The sequence below is a fragment of the Oncorhynchus gorbuscha genome, linkage group LG09 (assembly GCF_021184085.1).
Source record: "Oncorhynchus gorbuscha isolate QuinsamMale2020 ecotype Even-year linkage group LG09, OgorEven_v1.0, whole genome shotgun sequence".
Taxonomy (NCBI): domain Eukaryota; kingdom Metazoa; phylum Chordata; class Actinopteri; order Salmoniformes; family Salmonidae; genus Oncorhynchus; species Oncorhynchus gorbuscha.
Window position 1 is genome coordinate 84,248,149 of NC_060181.1, and position 23,863 is coordinate 84,272,011.

The 23,863-nt window shown below is 47.2% G+C and overlaps 1 protein-coding gene across 1 annotated transcript in view; it reads right to left on the reverse strand.

Moving 5' to 3' along the window:
* Window positions 1–23,863, reverse strand: part of LOC124044461 (guanine nucleotide exchange factor DBS-like) — a 57,347-nt gene that overhangs the window by 11,181 nt on the left and 22,303 nt on the right. Inside the window, exons 4-20 of the mRNA XM_046364094.1 lie at window positions 22,325–22,444; window positions 21,934–22,050; window positions 21,617–21,766; window positions 21,299–21,423; window positions 16,502–16,616; window positions 16,130–16,249; window positions 15,566–15,757; window positions 9,721–9,912; window positions 9,092–9,251; window positions 8,403–8,467; window positions 8,196–8,269; window positions 7,334–7,400; window positions 5,277–5,392; window positions 5,096–5,165; window positions 4,891–4,983; window positions 2,178–2,270; window positions 1,088–1,213 (exon numbers count right to left, since the gene is read on the reverse strand). Of these exons, the coding sequence (XP_046220050.1) occupies window positions 1,088–1,213; window positions 2,178–2,270; window positions 4,891–4,983; window positions 5,096–5,165; window positions 5,277–5,392; window positions 7,334–7,400; window positions 8,196–8,269; window positions 8,403–8,467; window positions 9,092–9,251; window positions 9,721–9,912; window positions 15,566–15,757; window positions 16,130–16,249; window positions 16,502–16,616; window positions 21,299–21,423; window positions 21,617–21,766; window positions 21,934–22,050; window positions 22,325–22,444 (1,995 nt within the window). The remainder of the gene's footprint in view (window positions 1–1,087; window positions 1,214–2,177; window positions 2,271–4,890; window positions 4,984–5,095; window positions 5,166–5,276; window positions 5,393–7,333; window positions 7,401–8,195; window positions 8,270–8,402; window positions 8,468–9,091; window positions 9,252–9,720; window positions 9,913–15,565; window positions 15,758–16,129; window positions 16,250–16,501; window positions 16,617–21,298; window positions 21,424–21,616; window positions 21,767–21,933; window positions 22,051–22,324; window positions 22,445–23,863) is intronic.

Here is a 23,863-nt window from a genome sequence, read left to right on the forward strand (position 1 = left end):
GATATAATGTGATGTTGACGCCATGAAAGGAATATGTTTAATTCAATATGCAATACATTTCATAACAATATGCAGTACATTTCATACAATATGCAGTATATTTCATAACAATATGCAATACATTTCATACAATATGCAGTATATTTCATAACAATATGCAGTACATTACATACAATATGCAATACATTGTATAACAATATGCAGTACATTTCATACAATATGCAGTATATTTCATAACAATATGCAATACATTTCATACAATATGCAGTACATTACATACAATATGCAATACATTTTATAACAATATGCAGTACATTTCATACAATATGCAGTATATTTCATAACAATATGCAATACATTTCATACAATATGCAGTACATTTCATAACAATATGCAGTACATTTCATACAATATGCAGTACATTACATACAATATGCAATACATTTTATAACAATATGTAGTACATTTCATACAATATGCAGTATATTTCATAACAATATGCAATACATTTCATACAATATGCAGTACATTTCATAACAATATGCAGTACATTTCATAACAATATGCAGTACATTTCATACAATATGCAGTACATTTCATAACAATATGCAGTACATTTCATACAATATGCAGTACATTTCATACAATATGCAGTACATTTCATACAATATGAAGTCAATTTCATACAATATGCAGTACATTTCATACAATATGAAGTACATTTCATAACATGCAATACATTTCATAACAATTTGCAGTACATTTCATACAATATGCAGTACATTTCATAACAATATGCAGTACATTTCATAACAATATGCAGTTCATACAATTTACATTTCATACAATATGCAGTACATTTCATAACAATATGCAGTACATTTCATACAATATGCAGTACATTTCATAACAATATGCAGTACATTTCATACAATATGCAGTACATTTCATAACAATATGCAGTACATTTCATACAATATGCAGTACATTTCATAACATGCAATACATTTCATAACAATTTGCAGTACATTTGATACAATATTCAGTACATTTCATACAATGTGAAGTTGAGCGATTATAAACTCACATCGTATCCAGTGATAGCAATGAGATGCATGGAGTCATTGACAGCCTTCAAGATTCCCAGGATAGAGGTGAGCGCCTCCTGCAGGGCCTCTGACCCCTCACAGCCCTTACTGTACTTTAGCAGCTCCTACAATTCAAAGACACACATTGACGTTTTAGGTCTGTAATGGAATGGTGTATAAAGAACAAAGTACAAAAGATATTAATATGGACCTAAATATTTTAATGTTTGAGACAACAAAGCTAGAATCCTTAATTGGGGAAACTACCACGTCCCTTTGGGACATGACAACGACAAAGAAGTTACTGCAAACAACCAACACAGTTTTCCCCATCTGACATCATCACGCTGGCGATAGAACATCAGAATATGTACTGCAACTCTTTTCCCTCCACGATGCTGGATGCTTCTTTCACCAACAAAACAAAAAGAAGAACCTGGAGAACAGTAGTGCTGTGTCCCCTTTAGGGATGTCAGCTTTAAGGCATGAGGAAGTGAAGGAGAGAGGATGGAGCTGGGATGATGAGGTATGGACTATAGGGGATGAGGGGCAGAGGGGTGAGTCAGTGGTGCTGTGTCCCCTTTAGGGATGTCAGCTTTAAGGCATGAGGAAGTGAAGGAGAGAGGATGGAGCTGGGATGATGAGGTATGGACTATAGGGGATGAGGGGCAGAGGGGTGAGTCAGTGGTGCTGTGTCCCCTTTAGGGATATCAGCTTTAAGGCATGAGGAAGTGAAGGAGAGAGGATGGAGCTGGGCTGATGGGGTTTGGACTATAGGGGATGAGAGGCAGAGGGGTGAGTCAGTGGTGCTGTGTCCCCTTTAGGGATGTCAGCTTTAAGGCATGAGGAAGTGAAGGAGAGAGGATGGAGCTGGGCTGATGGGGTTTGGACTATAGGGGATGAGAGGCAGAGGGGTGAGTCAGTGGTGCTGTGTCCCCTTTAGGGATGTCAGCTTTAAGGCATGAGGAAGTGAAGGAGAGAGGATGGAACTGGGCTGATAGGGTTTGGACTATAGGGGATGAGAGGCAGAGGGGTGAGGCAGTGGTGCTGTTTCCCCTAATGCAGATTAGATCTTTATAGATGATATACCTTCAACAGGAGCTGGTATTTGGTGATCCTCTGGACCGGTTTCAGGAGATAGGAATCCAAGCCCAGTTTATGTTCCAGCTTCTTCTGACATTCCTGGTGCAGACCAGAACAGGGAGAAAAGATTAGTAGGAAATGTGTGTGTACCTCAGGGGAGGTGTATATATGGTGTGTACCTCAGGGGAGGTGTATATATGGTGTGTACCTCAGGGGAGGTGTATATGGTGTGTACCTCAGGGGAGGTGTATATATGGTGTGTACCTCAGGGGAGGTGTATATATGGTGTGTACCTCAGGGGAGGTGTGTATGTATGGTGTGTACCTCAGGGGAGGTGTATATACCTCAGGGGAGGTGTGTACCTCAGGGGAGGTGTGGTGTGTACCTCAGGGGAGGTGTATATATGGTGTGTACCTCAGGGGAGGTGTATGTATGGTGTGTACCTCAGGGAGGTGTGGTGTGTACCTCAGGGAGGTGTGTATATGGTGTGTACCTCAGGGGAGGTGTATATATGGTGTGTACCTCAGGGGAGGTGTATATATGGTGTGTACCTCAGGGGAGGTGTGTACCTCAGGGGAGGTGTGTACCTCAGGGGAGGTGTGTATATGGTGTGTACCTCAGGGGAGGTGTATATATGGTGTGTACCTCAGGGGAGGTGTATATATGGTGTGTACCTCAGGGGAGGTGTGTATATATGGTGTGTACCTCAGGGGAGGTGTGTATATGGTGTGTACCTCAGGGGAGGTGTATATATGGTGTGTACCTCAGGGGAGGTGTGTATATGGTGTGTACCTCAGGGGAGGTGTGTATGTATGGTGTGTACCTAAGGGGAGGTGTGTATATGGTGTGTACCTCAGGGGAGGTGTATATATGGTGTGTACCTCAGGGGAGGTGTGTATGTATGGTGTGTACCTCAGGGGAGGTGTGTATATGGTGTGTACCTCAGGGGAGGTGTATATATGGTGTGTACCTCAGGGGAGGTGTATATATGGTGTGTACCTCAGGGGAGGTGTATATATGGTGTGTACCTCAGGGAGGTGTGTATATGGTGTGTACCTCAGGGGAGGTGTATATATGGTGTGTACCTCAGGGGAGGTGTGTATATGGTGTGTACCTCAGGGGAGGTGTATATATGGTGTGTACCTCAGGGGAGGTGTGTATATGGTGTGTACCTCAGGGGAGGTGTGTATGTATGGTGTGTACCTAAGGGGAGGTGTGTATATGGTGTGTACCTCAGGGGAGGTGTATATATGGTGTGTACCTCAGGGGAGGTGTGTATGTATGGTGTGTACCTAAGGGGAGGTGTGTATATGGTGTGTACCTCAGGGGAGGTGTATATATGGTGTGTACCTCAGGGGAGGTGTGTATGTATGGTGTGTACCTCAGGGGAGGTGTGTATATGGTGTGTACCTCAGGGGAGGTGTATATGGTGTGTACCTCAGGGGAGGTGTATATATGGTGTGTACCTCAGGGGAGGTGTATATATGGTGTGTACCTCAGGGGAGGTGTATATATGGTGTGTACCTCAGGGGAGGTGTATATATGGTGTGTACCTCAGGGGAGGTGTATATATGGTGTGTACCTCAGGGGAGGTGTATATATGGTGTGTACCTCAGGGGAGGTGTATATATGGTGTGTACCTCAGGGAGGTGTGTATATGGTGTGTACCTCAGGGGAGGTGTATATGGTGTGTACCTCAGGGGAGGTGTATATATGGTGTGTACCTCAGGGGAGGTGTATATATGGTGTGTACCTCAGGGGAGGTGTATATATGGTGTGTACCTCAGGGGAGGTGTATATATGGTGTGTACCTCAGGGGAGGTGTATATGTGTACCTCAGGGGAGGTGTATATATGGTGTGTATGGTGTGTACCTCAGGGGTGGTGTATATATGGTGTGTACCTCAGGGGAGGTGTGTATATGGTGTGTACCTCAGGGGAGGTGTATATATGGTGTGTACCTCAGGGGAGGTGTGTATATGGTGTGTACCTCAGGGGAGGTGTATATATGGTGTGTACCTCAGGGGAGGTGTATATATGGTGTGTACCTCAGGGGAGGTGTGTATATGGTGTGTACCTCAGGGGAGGTGTATATATGGTGTGTACCACAGGGGAGGTGTGTATGTATGGTGTGCACTTCAGGGGAGGTGTGTACCTCAGGGGAGGTGTGTATATGGTGTGTACCTCAGGGGAGGTGTGTACCTCAGGGGAGAGGTATATATGGTGTGTACCTCAGGGGAGGTGTATATATGGTGTGTACCTCAGGGGAGGTGTATATATGGTGTGTACCTCAGGGGAGGTGTATATATGGTGTGTACCTCAGGGGAGGTGTATATATGGTGTGTACCTCAGGGGAGGTGTGTATATGGTGTGTACCTCAGGGGAGGTGTATATATGGTGTGTACCTCAGGGGAGGTGTATATGGTGTGTACCTCAGGGGAGGTGTGTATATGGTGTGTACCTCAGGGGAGGTGTGTATATGGTGTGTACCTCAGGGGAGGTGTGTATGTATGGTGTGTATTTCAGGGGAGGTGTATATGGTGTGTACCTAAGGGGAGGTGTATATATGGTGTGTATTTCAGGGGAGGTGTATATATGGTGTGTACCTTAGGGGAGGTGTATATATGGTGTGTAACTCAGGGGAGGTGTATATATGGTGTGTACCTTAGAGGAGGTGTATATGGTGTGTACCTAAGGGGATGTGTGTAAAAGGTGTGTACCTGGAAGAAGGTGCAGTCGGAGCACTGTCTCCACAAGCTCTCAGAGCGAGGTTTATTCTGACAATACTTCTCATAGATCTGCAGGTCTGTCATCTGAGAGAGAGAGAGAGAGAGAGCGAGAGAGAGAAATTAAAGAAAAGAGAGTAATACCCCTGCTTCACAATCAGACTAGTGATTTAGACACAACATATCTCCAATCCCTCACCCTCTGCAGAAAACAACGACCCACAAGTTCCGGGCAGCCTTGGTACTCTTCTAACTCCCTCAGAAAGGTCCTGGAAGATGACAAGAAACAGAGAGATGATCAGTCAGTTAGTACAATGACAGTTGTTCTATCACTGTGTAAGTACCATTATTAATCACTAGGGGGGTGGGAACTCGTTTACCTCTTGTGGAAGGTGTAGATCTCTGGCATGTTGCCAAACAGCACATCTTTCTTGTTCTGCAGAGGAGCGGGCATGAGGCTGGCCATGGCTGGATTGTCCATCTCTGAGGCATAGCCCTGAAATACACAGAGAAAGATTATTTAGGATGACCTAGAGACAGATCTCAGGTCAGTTTTGTGAACCAGCACCTCCAATGATTGAGCTCATGATTGAGCTCAAGCTGAATACTTAGGACAGATGCACACAGGTGAAGAGGACTGACAGGGTTCATATGGTCCAGGGGAGAGGGATTGAGGGTTCATATGGTCCAGGGGAGAGGGATTGAGGGTTCATAGGGTCCAGGGGAGAGGGCTTGAGGGTTCATAGGGTCCAGGGGAGAGGGATTGAGGGTTCATATGGTCCAGGGTAGAGGGATTGAGGGTTCATATGGTCCAGGGGAGAGGGATTGAGGGTTCATAGGGTCCAGGGGAGAGGGATTGAGGGTTCATATGGTCCAGGGGAGAGGGATTGAGGATTCATAGGGTCCAGGGGAGAGGGATTGAGGGTTCATATGGTCCAGGGGAGAGGGATTGAGGGTTCATAGGGTCCAGGGGAGAGGGATTGAGGGTTCATAGGGTCCAGGGGAGAGGGATTGAGGGTTCATATGGGGGAGAGGGGAGAGGGATTGAGGGTTCATATGGTCCAGGGGAGAGGGATTGAGGGTTCATAGGGTCCAGGGGAGAGGGATTGAGGGTTCATAGGGTCCAGGGGAGAGGGATTGAGGGTTCATATGGGGGAGAGGGGAGAGGGATTGAGGGTTCATATGGTCCAGGGGAGAGGGATTGAGGGTTCATATGGTCCAGGGGAGAGGGATTGAGGGTTCATAGGGTCCAGAGGAGAGGGATTGAGGGTTCACATGGTCCAGGGGAGAGGGATTGAGGGTTCATATGGTTCAGGGGAGAGGGATTGAGGGTTCATAGGGCCCAAAGGAGAGGGGTGAGGGTTCATATGGTCCAGGGGAGAGGGATAGAGGGTTCATATGGTCCAGGGGAGAGGGGTGAGGGTTCCTATGGTCCAGGGGAGAGGGATTGAGGGTTCATATGGTTCAGAGGAGAGGGTTCATATGGTCCAGGGGAGAGGGATTGAGGGTTCATATGGTCCAGGGGAGAGGGATTGAGGGTTCATAGGGTCCAGAGGAGAGGGATTGAGGGTTCATAGGGTCCAGAGGAGAGGGATTGAGGGTTCATATGGTCCAGAGGAGAGGGATTGAGGGTTCATAGGGTCCAGAGGAGAGGGATTGAGGGTTCATAGGGTCCAGAGGAGAGGGATTGAGGGTTCATATGGTCCAGGGGAGAGGGATTGAGGGTTCATATGGTTCAGAGGAGAGGGTTCATATGGTCCAGAGGAGAGGGATTGAGGGTTCATAGGGTCCAGAGGAGAAGGATTGAGGGTTCATAGGGTCCAGAGGAGAGGGATTGAGGGTTCATATGGTCCAGGGGAGAGGGATTGAGGGTTCATATGGTCCAGGGGAGAGGGATTGAGGGTTCATATGGTCCAGGGGAGAGGGATAGAGGGTTCATATGGTCCAGGGGAGAGGGATAGAGGGTTCATATGGTTCAGAGGAGAGGGATAGAGGGTTCATATGGTCCAGGGGAGAGGGATAGAGGGTTCATATGGTCCAGGGGAGAGGGATAGAGGGTTCATAGGGTCCAGGGTAGAGGGATTGAGGGTTCATATGGTTCAGAGGAGACGGTTCATATGGTCCAGAGGAGAGGGATTGAGGGTTCATATGGTCCAGGGTAGAGGGATTGAGGGTTCATATGGTTCAGAGGAGAGGGTTCATATGGTCCATGGTAGAGGGATAGAGGGTTCATATGGTCCAGGGTAGAGGGATTGAGGGTTCATATGGTTCAGAGGAGAGGGTTCATATGGTCCAGAAGAGAGGGATTGAGGGATCATATGAGGGAGAGGAGAGGGATTGAGGGTTCATAGGGTCCAGAGGAGAGGGATTGAGGGTTCATATGGTCCAGAGGAGAGGGATTGAGGGTTCATATGGTTCAGGGGAGAGGGATACACACCTGTAGGACACAGTGCAGTTCCTCCACGTACCCCCTTTCTGTCTCCAGTAGCTCATTCATTACATGTCTACAGAGCGACATAGCACAGGTCAGACAGAGTATAGACAGGTCGGGCATGATTTAGACAGGATTAGGGTTGCAATATTCCGGTAATTTTCCCCAAATTCCTAGGTTTTCCAGGAATCCCAGTTGGAAGATTCCCGGGATTGAGAGGGAATAAACAGGAAATCCGGAATCCTCCCACTATGTTTTTGGAAAAACTGGGAATTCCTGGAAAGTTACCGGAATTTTGCTTCCCTATATGGGTCAGACATAATTATATTATAATAATATAGACTTGTCAGACATAATTATATTATAATAATATAGACTTGTCAGACATAATTATATTATAATAATATAGACTTGTCAGACATAATTATATTATAATAATATAGACTTGTCAGACATAATTATATTATAATAATATAGACTTGTCAGACATAATTATATTATAATAATATAGACTTGTCAGACATAATTATATTATAATAATATAGACGTGTCAGACATAATTATATTATAATTTATAGACTGGCCAGACGTGATTCTATTATAACTTATACAGACGGGTCAGATGCTATAGCTTACAAACAGGCCATACATGATACAGACACCAGATGACTAGGGAGCCTTTATCATTCTTATTTCTATGGGGTGAAACACAACACAGAGAAAACAACACAGAGAAAACAACACAACACAGAGAAAACAACACAACACAGAGAAACATCAATGACTCAATACAGACAGATGGTCAGACATAACGAAGACACTAGCCATCATACATCATCACAGCTGACAGAACATAGACAGAACTTACTTTCTGAGGATGGCCAGGTTCTCGTCCTCCTCTGACAGTGAGGTACTTCTGCTGCTCTGTAGCTGGCCCTCCACCTGAGAACACAGGATAGGATGAGGATCTACTGAAATGACTGGAGCTAGTGTCTCATTTAACATACATACTACTGGTATGACAATACTACCCCACAGTAAAAGACTGACCAAAGTAAGAGGAACCTCTACTTACTGTTCTACTGCTGACCCCATTCATAGAGTCTCCCTCTGAGCAACTCTTCTCCAGCACTCTCTTTGCTATGGCGCAGAGGAAGAGAGAGGTGCGGACATGAGGTGGGAAATTGACACTATACACGTATCTAAATATACATTGTCTGTTCCAGTTAAAAGAGCATTAACTCTATGTTGGTGGTATGTAAGGACTGGTGGTATGTTAGGACTGGTGGTATGTAAGGACTGGTGGTATGTAAGGACTGGTGGTATGTTAGGACTGGTGGTATGTTAGGACTGGTGGTATGTTAGGACTGGTGGTATATTAGGACTGGTGGTATGTTAGGACTAGTGGTATGTAAGGACTGGTGGTATGTTAGGACTGGTGGTATGTTAGGACTGGTGGTATGTAAGGACTGGTGGTATATTAGGACTGGTGGTATATTAGGACTGGTGGTATATTAGGACTGGTGGTATGTTAGGACTGGTGGTATGTTAGGACTGGCGGTATGTTAGGACTGGTGGTATATTAGGACTGGTGGTTTGTAAGGATTAGTGGTATGTAAGGACTGGTGGTATGTAAGGACTGGTGGTATGTTAGGACTGGTGGTATATTAGGACTGGTGGTATGTAAGGACTAGTGGTATGTAAGGACTGGTGGTATGTAAGGACTGGTGGTATGTTAGGACTGGTGGTATATAAGGGGCTCACCTGGCGAGGAGAGTGGGGACTTGATGAAGGCTTCAGGCCTTGGTGCCACAGGCTGGACTGGCCTGGTTTGTTTGGCTGCCAGCTTCTTCAGACTGACCATCCTCTTCTCAAACATCTCCTGCACGGATACCTGCTTCTGAAAGACTTGATCTATTTGATCCTGAGGGAGGAGGAAAGGAAAGGGGATATATGAGAGGAGAGGAAAGGGGGAGATGAGAGGAGAGGAAAGAGGGAGATGAGAGGAGAGGAAAGGTGGAGATGAGAGGAGAGGAAAGGGGGAGATGAGAGGAGAGGAAAGGGGGAGATGAGAGGAGAGGAAAGGGGGAGATGAGAGGAGAGGAAAGAGGGGAGATGAGAGGAGGAGAGGAGAGGAAAGGGGAGATGAGAGGAGGAGAGGAGAGGAAAGGGGATGATGAGAGGAGGAGAGGAGAGGAAAGGGGATATGAGAGAAGGAGAGAAGAGGAAAGGAGAGAGGAGTGCAGAGGACCAGGAGCAACATTACTGTGGGACACTCACAGGTGTTGACAGCTGTTTATTGAATTTTATTTGCGTTGACTTATTGACGTTATGATGACAGATTTTAGTGATATCCAGACATGGATTCATGTCAGAGAGCTGGATCCCCTTACCCTGAAGTCCTGGTTGAGCACTGTCTTGTAATCACTGTAGATGGAGCTAGGATCAGTTAGTTTGTTGTGTCCCGTCGTATCTAGGTAACGCTCCATTTCCTGCAGCGCTGACTCCGCCCCTTCATGTGACTGACACTTGTCCACGGGCTGGGAGGCCAGCAGGTAGAGGCCATCACCACACCATTTAGCAGCCTGAGAGAGAGAGAGAGAGAGAGAGAGAGAGAGAGAGAGAGAGAGAGAGAGAGAGAGAGAGAGAGAGAGAGAGAGAGAGAGAGAGAGAGAGAGAGAGAGAGAGAGTTTTTAGAGGTTCATGAGGTGGTGTGTGAGAGTACGCGTTTGACTTTATGTGTGTGTGTGTGTATGTATATAAATAAATAAATATAAATAAATAAATATATATATATACAGTGAGGCAAAAAAGTATTTAGTCAGCCACCAATTGTGCAAGTTCTCCCACTTAAAAAGAATTTTCATCATAGGTACACTTCAACTATGACAGACAAAATTGAGAAAAAAAATCCAGAAAATCACATTGTAGGATTTTTAATGAATTTATTTGCAAATTATGGTGGAAAATAAGTATTTGGTCAACTACAAACAAGCAAGATTTCTGGCTCTCACAGACCTGTAACTTTTTCTTTATGAGGCTCCTCTGTCCTCCACTCATTAGCTGTATTAATGGCACCTGTTTGAGCTTGTTATCAGTATAAAAGACACCTGTCCACAACCTCAAACAGTCACACTCCAAACTCCACTATGGCCAAGACCAAAGACCTGTCAAAGGACACCAGAAACAAAATTGTAGACCTGCACCAGCTTGGGAAGACTGAATCTGCAATAGGTAAGCAGCTTGGTTTGAAGAAATCAGCTGTGGGAGCAATTATTAGGAAATGGAAGACATACAAGACCAGTGATAATCTCCCTCGATCTGAGGCTCCACGCAAGATCTCACCCCGTGGGGTCAAAATGATCACAAGAACGGTGAGCAAAAATCCCAGAACCACACGGGGGAACCTAGTGAATGACCTGCAGAGAGCTGGGACCAAAGTAACAAAGCCTAGCATCAGCAAGGGCATTGAAGATGAAACGTGGCTGGGTCTTTCAGCATGACAATTGATCCCAAACACACCGCCCGGGCAACGAAGGAGTGGCTTCGTAAGAAGCATTTCAAGGTCCTGGAGTGGCCTAGCCAGTCTCCAGATCTCAACCCCATAGAAAATCTTTGGAGGGAGTTGAAAGTCTGTGTTGCCCAGCAACAGCCCCAAAACATCACTGCTCTAGAGGAGATCTGCATGGAGGAATGGGCCAAAATACCAGCAACAGTGTTTGAAAACCTTGTGAAGACTTGCACAATTGGTGGCTGACTAAATACTTTTTTTGCCCAACCAATCAGCGCATATTATGCGAGAGCTCGCAATTTTGACCAATCCCTGCACTTTTAGCGCATAAAAGGGTCCAATCAAAAGCGGGTTCGTAATTTTGACCAATTACTGCGCTGTTGCCATGGAAAATGGCCCAATTCAACAAAGTTTTCCCCCCTAGCCTGTCAGCGTATTCACGTGCGAAGATGATGGGTGATTGTTGATGGCTGATAGGCAGTACAATGAACAGAAATCAATCTCATTTGCCAACAAAAATAACAGTTAACGAGCGCACAAAAAAAATTCAAAATGTTTTTGTAAACTGGAGAAATTCAACAATCAACAGTCACTTCGAACTAAGCAAAGCATATGAGAATGTCAGAACAGTTCCCACAGCAGCGGCAGACCACTGTGACTGAAGTGGTAGCATGGAAGAGTGTGGTAAGCTCTGAAAGAATCAAGGTGAGTGTTGTTTTACTCAAACTTTAACTCCGCTAACCTTGGCTTTAGTAGGGTCGTCAGCACCTCTGCTCTCCCCAGTCTGTCTATGGAGAGCACTGCTCAAAGCACTGAATGTCATTTGTCAGCTTTGCCGTTATAAACTCTATGTAAAACTTAATATGGATCACAAAAGCTAATACGGACATTTCTGGATAAAAAAAAATGCAATAGTACATATCAATCACATATTCTGTCCTTACGACCCTTCAGAAAAAAATCACAATCTCAAGTATTTTGAAGTCAACTTATTAGAAGGATATTACTTTTTTATTGCTGTATATGAAATTAACGTGAAAAAAACATCGCAAAATGTATCGCAGAATTTCAGAAAAGCTGCCGCAAAATCAAGCAGTTTTGGCCTCAGAAATCACACAAAAAATTGCGAAAACCTGGATGGACTGTTTAGAAGTGGTTTCTATGCAGTAATTCAACCACGAAAACCTGGAGGGACTGTTTAGAAGTGGTTTCTATGCAGTAATTCAACCACGAAAACCTGGAGGGACTGTTTGGAAATGGTTTCTTTGCAGTAATTTGACCATGAAGGCCTGATTCATCAGTCTCCTCTGAACAGTTGATGTTGAGATGCGTCTGTTACTTGAACTCTGTGAAGCGTTTATTTGGGCTGCAATTTCTGAGGCTGGTGCCTCTAATGAACTTATCCTCTGCAGCAGAAGTACCTCTAATGAACTTATCCTCTGCAGCAGAGGTGCCTCTAATGAACTTATCCTCTGCAGCAGAAGTACCTCTAATGAACTTATCCTCTGCAGCAGAAGTACCTCTAATGAACTTATCCTCTGCAGCAGAGGTCCCTCTAATGAACTTATCCTCTGCAGCAGCATGAAGCACATTGAGGAAATGTGAAGAGTGTGCCAAACTGTCATCAAGGCAAAGGGTGGCTACATTGAAGAATCTCAATCGTAACACATATTTAGATTTGATAAAAACACTTTTTTGGTTGCTACATGATTCCATAAGTGTTATTTCATAGTTTTGATGTCTTCACTATTATTCTACAATGTAGAAAATAGTCAAAAAATAAAGAAAAACCCTTGAATGAGTAGGTGTGTCCAAACTTTTGACTGGTACTATATATGTGTGTGTGTGTGTCTGTACATACAGTCTGTGTGTATATATACAGTATATGTGTGTACAGTTGAAGTCGGAAGTTTATATACACTTAGGCTGGAGTCAGTAAAACTCGTTTTTCAACCACTCCACAAATTTCTTGTTAACAAACTATAGTTTTGGCATGTTGGTTAGGACATGTACTTTGTGCATGACACAACTAAGTTTTCCAACAATCGTTTACAGACAGATTATTTCACTTATAATTAACTGTATCACAATTCCAGTGGGTCAGAAGTTACTATACACAAAGTTGACTGTGCCTTTAAACAGCTTGGAAAATTCCAGAAAATTATGTCATTGCTTTATAAGCTTCTGATAGGCTAATTGACATCATTTGAATCAATTGGCGGTATACCTGTGGATGTATTTCATGGCCTACCTTCAAACTGCTTCCTTGCTTGACATCATGGGAAAATCAAAAGAAATCAGCCAAGACCTCAGAAAAAAATTGGAGACCTCCACAAGTCTGGTTCATCCTTGGGAGCAATTTCCAATCGCCTGAAAGTACCACGTTCATCAGTACAAACAATAGTACACAAGTATAAACACCATGGGACCACGCAGTCGTCATACAGGAAGGAGACACGTTCTGTCTCCTGGAGATGAATGTACTTTGTTGAGAAAAGTGCAAATCAATCCCAGAACAACAGCAAAGGACTTTGTGAAGATGCTGGAGGAAACAGGTACAAAAGTATCCATATCCACAGTAAAACAAGTCCTATATTGACATCACCTGAAAGGCCGCTCAGCAAGGAAGAAGCCACTGCTCCAAAACTGTCATAAAAAAGCAAGACTACGGTTTGCAGCTGTACATGGGGACAAAGATCGTACTTTTTGGAGAAATGTCCTCTGGTCTGATGAAACAAAAATAGAACTGTTCGGCCATAATGACCATTGTTATGTTTGGAGGAAAAAGGGGGAGACTTGCAAGCCGAAGAACACCATCCCAACCATGAAGCACGAGGGTGGCAGCATCATGTTGTGAGGGTGCTTTGCTGCAGGAGGGACTGGTGCACTTTACAAAATGGAGGACATCATGAGGAGGAAAGTGATGTGGATATATTGAAGCAACATCTCAAGACATCAGTCAGGAAGTTAAAGCTTGGTCGCAAATGGATTTTCCAAATGGACAATGACCCCAAGCATACTTCCAAAGTTGTGACAAAATGGCTTAAGGACAACAAAGTCAAGGTATTGGAGTGGCCATCACAAAGCGCTGACCTCAATCCTACAGAGAATTTGTGGGCAGAACTGAAAAGTGTGTGCGAGCAAGGGGCCTTCAAACCTGATTCAGTTACACCATCTCTGTCAGGAGGCCTTCAGTTACACCAGCTCTGTCACCAAACCTGTCAGGAGGAATTCAGTTACACCATCTCTGTCAGGAGGAATGGGCCAAACCTGATTCAGTTACACCAGCTCTGTCAGGAGGAATGGGCCAAACCTGATTCAGTTACACCAGTTCTGTCAGGAGGAATGGGCCAAACCTGACTCAGTTACACCAGTTCTGTCAGGAGGAATGGGCCAAACCTGACTCAGTTACACCAGTTCTGTCAGGAGGAATGGGCCAAACCTGACTCAGTTACACCAGCTCTGTCAGGAGGAATGGGCCAAACCTGACTCAGTTACACCAGTTCTGTCAGGAGGAATGGGCCAAACCTGACTCAGTTACACCAGTTCTGTCAGGAGGAATGGGCCAAACCTGACTCAGTTACACCAGTTCTGTCTGGGCCAAACCTCTCAGGTTCTGTCAGGAGGAATGGGCCAAACCTGACTCAGTTACACCAGCTCTGTCAGGAGGAATGGGCCAAAACTTATTGTGGGACGCTTGTGGAAGGCTACCCGAAACGTTTGACCCAAGTTAAACAATTTAAAGTCAATGCTTCCAAATACTAATTGAGTGTATGTAATGTAAACCCTTGACCCACTGGGAATGTTAGTTAAGGAAATAAAAGCTGAAATAAATCATTTTCTCTACTATTATTCTGATATTTCACATTCTTAAAATAAAGTGGTGATCCTAACTGAGCTAAGACAGGGAATTTTTACTAGGATTAAATGTCAGGAATGGTGAAAAACTGAGTTTAAATGTATTTGGCTAAGGTGTATGTAAACTTCTGACTTCAACTTTACACTACTGTTCAAAAGTTTGAAAGAAAAGCATTTAAAAAAAAATCCATTCAAATAATATCAAATTGATCAGAAATACAGTGTAGACATTGTTAATGATGAATTTGGGAGAAATGTTGTCAGTAGTTTATAGAATAAAACAAAAATGTTAATTTTACCCAAACACAAACCTATAAATAGTAAAACCAGAGAAACGGATCATTTTGCAGTGGTCTCTTCATTCTTTCCGGACTGTATATATAAATATATATGTGTGTGTGTGTGTGTGTGTGTGTGTGTGTGTGTGTGTGTGTGTGTGTGTGTGTGTGTGTGTGTGTGTGTGTGTGTGTGTGTGTGTGTGTGTGTGTGTGTGTGTGTGTGTGTGTGTGTGTATACCTGTGTGTGTGTGTGTGTGTGTGTGTGTGTGTGTGTGTGTGTGTGTGTGTGTGTGTGTGTGTGTGTGTGTGTGTGTGTGTGTGTGTGTGTGTGTGTGTGTGTGTGTGTGTGTGTGTGTGTGTGTGTGTGTGTGTGTGTGTGTGTGTGTGTGTGTATAAACCTGTATGTGTGTGTGTATAAACCTGTATGTGTGTGTGTATAAACCTGTATGTGTGTGTGTATAAACCTGTATGTGTGTGTGTATAAACCTGTATGTGTGTGTGTATAAACCTGTATGTGTGTGTGTATATACCTGTATATAGTATATCTGTGTATATACAGTACGTGTGTGTGTGTGTGTCTGTCCCTCTCACCCTCTCCAGATTGTGGTGTAGTTCCATAGCTCTGAGTAGGTGATCTTTCCTTGCTCTCAGGGTGGAACTAAGTTCCTTGCTCACGGCTCGGAGCTCGCTGCATTTGGGCTGGATGGAGTCCTCAGCATAGTGAGAGCTCTGGATCAACTCGTCACCCTCACAGGCCAAAGCCTGGGCTTCGTCCAATACCTCCTACAGAGAGAGAGAGAGAGAGTGTGAGGGAGGGAGGGGGGAGGAGAGGGAAAGAGAGAGAGAAAGGGGGAGAGTGTGAGAGAAAGAGAGAGAGAGAGTGAGAGAATGTGTGAGAGAGAGAGAGAGAGAGAGAGAGAGAGAGAGAGAGAGAGAGAGAAAGAAAGAAAGGGGGAGAGTGTGAGAGAAAGAAAGAGAGAGTGTGAGAGAGAGAGAGAGAGAGAGAGAGAGAGAGAGAGAGAGAGAGAGAGAGAGAGAGAGAGAGAGAGAGAGAGAGAGAGAGAGAGAGAGAGAGAGAGAGAGAGAGAGAGAGAGAGAACAGGGAGATGATATGTGCTGTAGATAATATGTGTATCAGTGTGTGTGTTTACTTACTAAGACTCTCGCCTCGTGGCTGTTCAGGTCACAGAAGATGTGATCAGCATGGGCAGGGTTTATTCCCACCTCTGAGAAAGCTGTCAATCTCTCTGCCACCTGGTCCAGCAGACATCTCATCTGGAAGAGCATCACAACAGAACACACAGAGGCAATGACTTTTGGTAGGACATACACAAAGATTCAGATGTACATGCATCAACACAGGTGGCTGTGTCACTGTCCCACAGATGTACCAAGATGCTGTGTCACTATGTGTCACTATGTTGCACTGTGGTGTATTGCTTTCAGATACTGTAGCTAGTCTATGTTACCCAAGGTGTACAGACGTCAAGTGTGTGTGTTTGTGTGTGTGTGTGTTGTCCCACTCACCTCTCTGAAGTTGTGTTCAAAGTGGCGGAGCTGCAGACATTGCTCCAGCTTGGCCTGGTGTGTCCCCCAGAACTCATCACACGCCCGCTCTGTCTCATCCAACTGGGACAACAGTCTGATAGAGGAGAGGAGAGAGGGATAGAGGATAGAGAATGACAGAGATGGGGAGGAAAATATGGGGAGGGTTTAAGAGAGAGAGAGAGAGAGACAGAGATGGGGAGGGCCAGAGAAAGAGACAGGGCCAGAGAGAGAGACAGGGCCAGAGAGAGAGACAGGGCCAGAGAGAGAGACAGGGCCAGAGTAAGAGACAGGGCCAGAGAGAGAGACAGGGCCAGAGTGAGAGACAGGGCCAGAGAGAGAGACAGGGCCAGAGAGAGAGACAGGGCCAGAGTAAGAGACAGGGCCAGAGAGAGAGACAGGGCCAGAGTAAGAGACAGGGCCAGAGTAAGAGACAGGGCCAGAGTAAGAGACAGGGCCAGAGTAAGAGACAGGGCCAGAGAGAGAGACAGGGCCAGAGAGAGAGACAGGGCCAGAGAGAGAGACAGGGCCAGAGTAAGAGACAGGGCCAGAGTAAGAGACAGGGCCAGAGAGAGAGACAGGGCCAGAGAGAGAGACAGGGCCAGAGTAAGAGACAGGGCCAGAGTAAGAGACAGGGCCAGAGAGAGAGAGACAGGGCCAGAGAGAGAGACAGGGCCAGAGAGAGAGACAGGGCCAGAGAGAGAGACAGGGCCAGAGAGAGACAGGGCCAGAGTAAGAGACAGGGCCAGAGAGAGAGACAGGGCAGGGCAGAGAGAGAGACAGGGCCAGAGAGAGAGACAGGGCCAGAGTAGAGAGACAGGGCCAGAGTAAGAGACAGGGCCAGAGTAAGAGACAGGGCCAGAGAGAGAGACAGGGCCAGAGAGAGAGACAGGGCCAGAGAGAGACAGGGCCAGAGAGAGAGACAGGGCCAGAGTAAGAGACAGGGCCAGAGTAAGAGACAGGGCCAGAGAGAGAGACAGGGCCAGAGTAAGAGACAGGGCCAGAGAGAGAGACAGGGCCAGAGTAAGAGACAGGGCCAGAGTAAGAGACAGGGCCAGAGTAAGAGACAGGGCCAGAGAGAGACACAGGGCCAGAGAGAGAGACAGGGCCAGAGTAAGGGCCAGACAGGGACAGGGCCAGAGTAAGAGACAGGGCCAGAGAGAGAGACAGGGCCAGAGAGAGACAGGGCCAGAGAAGAGACAGGGCCAGAGAGAGAGACAGGGCCAGAGGGCCAGAGAGACAGAGACAGGGCAGGGCCAGGGCCAGAGAGACAGGGCCAGAGTGAGAGACAGGGCCAGAGAGAGAGACAGGGCCAGAGTAAGAGACAGGGCCAGAGTAAGAGACAGGGCCAGAGTAAGAGACAGGGCCAGAGAGAGAGACAGGGCCAGAGTAAGAGACAGGGCCAGAGAGAGAGACAGGGCCAGAGTAAGAGACAGGGCCAGAGAGAGAGACAGGGCCAGAGTAAGAGACAGGGCCAGAGTAAGATACAGGGCCAGAGAGAGAGAGACAGGGCCAGAGTAAGAGACAGGGCCAGAGAGAGAGACAGGGCCAGAGTAAGAGACAGGGCCAGAGAGAGAGACAGGGCCAGAGTAAGAGACAGGGCCAGAGTAAGAGACAGGGCCAGAGTAAGAGACAGAGCCAGAGAGAGAGACAGGGCCAGAGAGAGAGACAGGGCCAGAGAGAGAGACAGGGCCAGAGTAAGAGACAGGGCCAGAGAGAGAGAGACAGGGCCAGAGAGAGAGACAGGGCCAGAGAGAGAGACAGGGCCAGAGAGAGAGACAGGGCCAGAGAGAGAGACAGGGCCAGAGAGAGAGACAGGGCCAGAGAGAGAGACAGGGCCAGAGAGAGAGACAGGGCCAGAGTAAGAGACAGGGCCAGAGAGAGAGACAGGGCCAGAGTAGAGACAGGGCCAGAGTAAGAGACAGGGCCAGAGAGAGAGACAGGGCCAGAGAGAGAGACAGGGCCAGAGTAAGAGACAGGGCCAGAGTAAGAGACAGGGCCAGAGAGAGAGACAGGGCCAGAGAGAGAGACAGGGCCAGAGAGAGAGACAGGGCCAGAGTAAGAGACAGGGCCAGAGTAAGAGACAGGGCCAGAGAGAGAGACAGGGCCAGAGAGAGACAGGGCCAGAGAGGGCCAGAGAGAGAGACAGGGCCAGAGTGAGAGACAGGGCCAGAGAGAGAGACAGGGCCAGAGAGAGAGAGAGACAGGGCCAGAGAGAGAGAGAGAGAGACAGGGCAGGGCCAGAGTAAGAGACAGGGCCAGAGAAGAGACAGGGCCAGAGTAAGAGACAGGGCCAGAGAGAGAGAGAGACAGGGCCAGAGTAAGAGACAGGGCCAGAGAGAGACAGGGCCAGAGTAAGAAACAGGGCCAGAGTAAGAGACAGGGCCAGAGTAAGAGACAGGGCCAGAGAGAGAGACAGGGCCAGAGAGAGAGACAGGGCCAGAGTAAGAGACAGGGCCAGAGTAAGAGACAGGGCCAGAGCGAGAGACAGGGCCAGAGAGAGAGACAGGGCCAGAGTAAGAGACAGGGCCAGAGTAAGAGACAGGGCCAGAGAGAGAGACAGGGCCAGAGAGAGAGACAGGGCCAGAGAGAGAGACAGGGCCAGAGAGAGAGACAGGGCCAGAGAGAGAGACAGGGCCAGAGAGAGAGACAGGGCCAGAGTAAGAGACAGGGCCAGAGAGAGAGACAGGGCCAGAAGAGGGCCAGAGAGAGAGGGCCAGGGCCAGAGAGAGACAGGGCCAGAGAGAGAGACAGGGCCAGAGTAAGAGACAGGGCCAGAGTAAGAGACAGGGCCAGAGTAGAGAGACAGGGCCAGAGTGAGAGACAGGGCCAGAGAGAGAGACAGGGCAGGGCCAGAGAAGAGACAGGGCCAGAGAGAGAGAGGGCAGGGCCAGAGAGAGAGACAGGGCCAGAGTAAGAGACAGGGCCAGAGTAAGAGACAGGGACAGAGAGAGAGACAGGGCCAGAGAGAGAGACAGGGCCAGAGTAAGAGACAGGGCCAGAGTAAGAGACAGGGCCAGAGTGAGAGACAGGGCCAGAGTGAGAGACAGGGCCAGAGTGAGAGAGGGCCAGAGGCCAGAGAGAGAGACAGGGCCAGAGAGAGAGAGACAGGGCCAGAGTAAGAGACAGGGCCAGAGAGAGAGACAGGGCCAGAGAGAGAGACAGGGCCAGAGTAAGAGAGAAAAGTAAAGAAGAGGAGAAATAAGACATGTGGACAATATCTGCTGTCTCTGTTTGCGTTCTGTCCCTTTGTGTGCGTTCTGTCCCTCTGTGTTTGTGCGTTCTGTCCCTCTGTGTTCGTGCGTTCTGTCCCTCTGTGTTTGTGCGTTCTGTCCCTCTGTGTTCGTGCGTTCTGTCCCTCTGTGTTCGTGCGTTCTGTCCCTCTGTGTTTGTGCGTTCTGTCCCTCTGTGTTTGTGCGTTCTGTCTCTCTGTGTTTGTGCGTTCTGTCCCTCTGTGTGCGTTCTGTCCTTCTGTGTGCGTTCTATTGCTCTGTGTGCATTCTAACCCTCTGTGTGCGTTCTGTCCCTTTGTGTGCGTTATGTCCCTCTGTGTGCGTTCTGTCCTTCTGTGTGCGTTCTATTGCTCTGTGTGCATTCTAACCCTCTGTGTGCGTTCTGTCCCTTTGTGTGCGTTATGTCCCTCTGTGTGCGTTCTGCCGCTCTGTGTGCGTTCTATTGCTCTGTGTGCATTCTAACCCTCTGTGTGCGTTCTGTTGCCTTGTGTGCGTTATGTCCCTCTGTGTGCGTTCTGTTGCTCTGTGTGCGTTCTGTCCCTCTGTGTGCATTCTGCCCCTCTGTGTGCGTTCTGTCCCTTTGTGTGCGTTATGTCCCTCTGTGTGCGTTCTGTCCTTCTGTGTGCGTTCTGCCCTCTGTGTGCATTCTGTCCCTCTGTGTGCGTTCTGTCCCTTTGTGTGCGTTCTGTCCCTCTGTGTGCGTTCTGTCCCTCTGTGTGCGTTCTGTCCTCTGTGTGCGTTCTGTCGCTCTGTGTACATTCTGTTCACTCTACTGAGTTGAATGTGAAAGGTGCCAGACTGTGTTGTCTTCGCTGTCAACAGAGTTTCCCAAAATACTACACCTGACCTGAGAGCAGCCAGCACTGCCAGTCTTTATCATGGTGATGAGCAAACGCTGCTGTGTGTTCTAAACTCTTGCATTGGTCTGGAGTGTTCTAGATTTCCCGTGCATAGTATATCTGACCCTACTGTGACCCTTGGTTCCCAGTGTGTGTTATAACCCCCAGTGTTCTAGGTTCCCAGTGTGTGTTATAACCCCCAGTGTTCTAGGTTTTCAGTGTGTGTTCTAACCCCAGTGTTTTAGGTTATCTGTCTGTTCAACCCCAGTGTTCTAGCTCCTCTGTGTGTTCAACCCCAGTGTTCTAGGTCCTCTGTGTGTTCAACCCCAGTATTCTAGGTTCTCTGTGTGTTCAACCCCAATGTTCTATGTTCTTAGTAAGTGTTATATTCCCAGTGCTCTAGGTTCTCAGTGTATGTTATAACCCCAATGTTCTAGGTTCTGAGTGTGTGTTCTAACCCCAGTGTTCTAGATTCTCAGTGTGTGTTCTAACCACAGTGTTCTAGGTTCTCAGTCTATGATCTAACCCCAGTGTTCTATGTTCTCAGTGTGTGTTCTAAGCCCAACCCCAGTGTTCTGGGTTCCCAGTGTATGTTCTAACCCCAGGGTTCTAGATTGTACGTGTGTGTTCTAAGTCTAACCCTAGTGCTCTAGGCTGTTAGTGTATGGTCTAACCCCAGTGTCAAGGTTCCCAGTGTGTGTTCTAACCTCTGTACGGTGGACAGGTTCTCCAGTTCGCCCTGGTTCCTGTTGTGATCAGGATCTCTGACCACTGGCTCATTAATACTCTCCAACAGTCTGCTGCCCTGTCCTAGAGCCACCTGTAGATCCTCCTGGAGATACACACACATCCCAGCAGTCAGACACACACACTACCCCTCTGAGTTCAGTAGTGTGGGATAAAGAACACTATACAACAGCTCATTTAGATTCAACACAGACGGATTGTCATTAAATACACTCAGCCTCAAGTGTGTGTGTGTGTGTGTGTGTGTGTGTGTCTGTGTGTGTGTGTGTGCTCTGTACCTTCATCTTGTCTTTCTTGTCAGTGTGTGATCTCAGTAAGTTTGCAGTAGCCTGGATGTCATTGGGTAGTTCAGTCTCTGCTAGCTCTGTCCCAAACGACTGCAGGATCTGAGCTGTTCTCTTCACCATCAAAGCAAAGCCCTCCATGTCCTAGACACAGATGGATGAAACACATTAGTTGACAACATACACAGCTTTACTGGTAAAAGTCATTAGTTAAAAAGTAGGAAACTGGGCCAAGGTGTTTATGATGTGTGTATTTACAGTGTATTTGTTGGTTGTGTGTTTGCTGGCTGTATTTGAGTGTGTGCACTCACGGTACGGTGTGAGATCCACTGCTCGTGGCAGTACTCCTGTGTTCCTCCCAGCTCAGTAGTCAATTGTGTCTGGTCTATGTAGGAGTGAAGCTCAGTCACAGAACTCAACATAATCACCTACATGCACACACACACACACACACACACACACACACACACACACACACACACACACACACACACACACACACACACACACACACACACACACACACACACACACACACACACACACACACACACACACACACACACACACACACACACACACACACCCACACCCACACACACACACACAAATTCAGGATAGAAAAACATAATAGTGAATCTAATGACAATAATTAAAAATGCTGTCTATGAATGTGTGTGTGGTGCTGCTGTCTGTACGTACCGGCACCTTCATCTTGAACTCATCCTTGTTGAACTTGAACAGGATGTCTGATAGAGTCCTCTGGAATAATGTGGTGGGCCTCAATACCAGAACCAACTGCAGGTTCCCTGGGAATGAACCCTAGACACACACACACACACACACACACACACACACACACACACACACACACACACACACACACACACACACACACACACACACACACACACACACACACACACACACACACACACACACACACACACACACACACACACACACACACACAGAGGGAAGGAAGGGGTAGAGAGAGGGGGTTAGAGAGAGATAGAGAGAGGGGGAGAGAGCGAGGGATAGAGAGAGGGGTAGAGGGGGATAGAGAGAGAGGGATAGAGAGGGGGATAGAGTGAGGGGTAGAGAGAGAGGGATAGAGAGGGGGTAGAGAGAGGGGTAGAGAGAGAGAGAGAGAGAGAGGGATAGGGAGAGAGGGATAGAGGGGGATAGAGAGAGAGGGATAGAGAGGGGGATAGAGAGAGAGGGATAGAGAGGGGGATAGAGAGAGATAGGATAGAGAGGGGGGATAGAGAGGGGGATAGAGAGGGGGATAGAGAGAGAGGGATAGAGAGGGGGATAGAGAGAGAGGGATAGAGAGGGGGATAGAGAGAGAGGGATAGAGAGGGGGATAGAGAGAGAGGGATAGAGAGGGGGATAGAGAGAGAGGGATAGAGAGGGGGATAGAGAGAGGGATAGAGAGGGGGATAGAGAGAGAGGGATAGAGGGGGATAGAGAGAGAGGGATAGAGAGGGGGATAGAGAGAGAGGGATAGAGGGGGTGATAGAGAGAGAGGGATAGAGGGGGGGATAGAGAGGGATAGAGAGGGGGATAGAGAGAGAGGGATAGAGAGGGGGATAGAGAGAGAGAGGGATAGAGAGGGGGATAGAGAGAGAGGGATAGAGAGAGAGGGATAGAGAGGGGGATAGAGAGAGAGGGATAGAGAGAGAGACAGGGTATAAGGACATTTGACACCTCAGGATAGCAGGCTGTGACATTGATCTCTGTGTTACTAAGATGCCCCTGCGTGCATAATGTAGCCAGCCAGGTCACGTGATATAAGTCAATATTTGAGGTCCATCCATGTCTGGAGATGTCAGGAGATGACGTGGAAACTGGCAACTAGGGTCAACAGTGTTGTGGATAGGAATGGTGGATGGACATAAGCATCTGCCTCGTATACCGAGGCAGCACAGCTACAGTCACCAACGCTCTGGATAACATGAAAAAAGTCTAACCAGCTCTGCCAGGGCAGGTAAAATGGTCAGAGTGATGCATTCTCTCATTATGTGTCTGAAAGTAGTGAGCCGGTGTGAACCAGTTAGCTTGGGTGCTTGACTGTAGCTGTGAGGTCAGAGCTTTTGGGAACAACCCTACTTATTGGCCAGAGCATCCAGTGTGCTCTCTGAATGCAAATCCACAGATAGAGCAATGGGGAGAGTATTGTTCATTGAGCTGTTCTCCGATTTGTTTTTTAAATGTATGGATAGCCAGAGGCGCATTCCA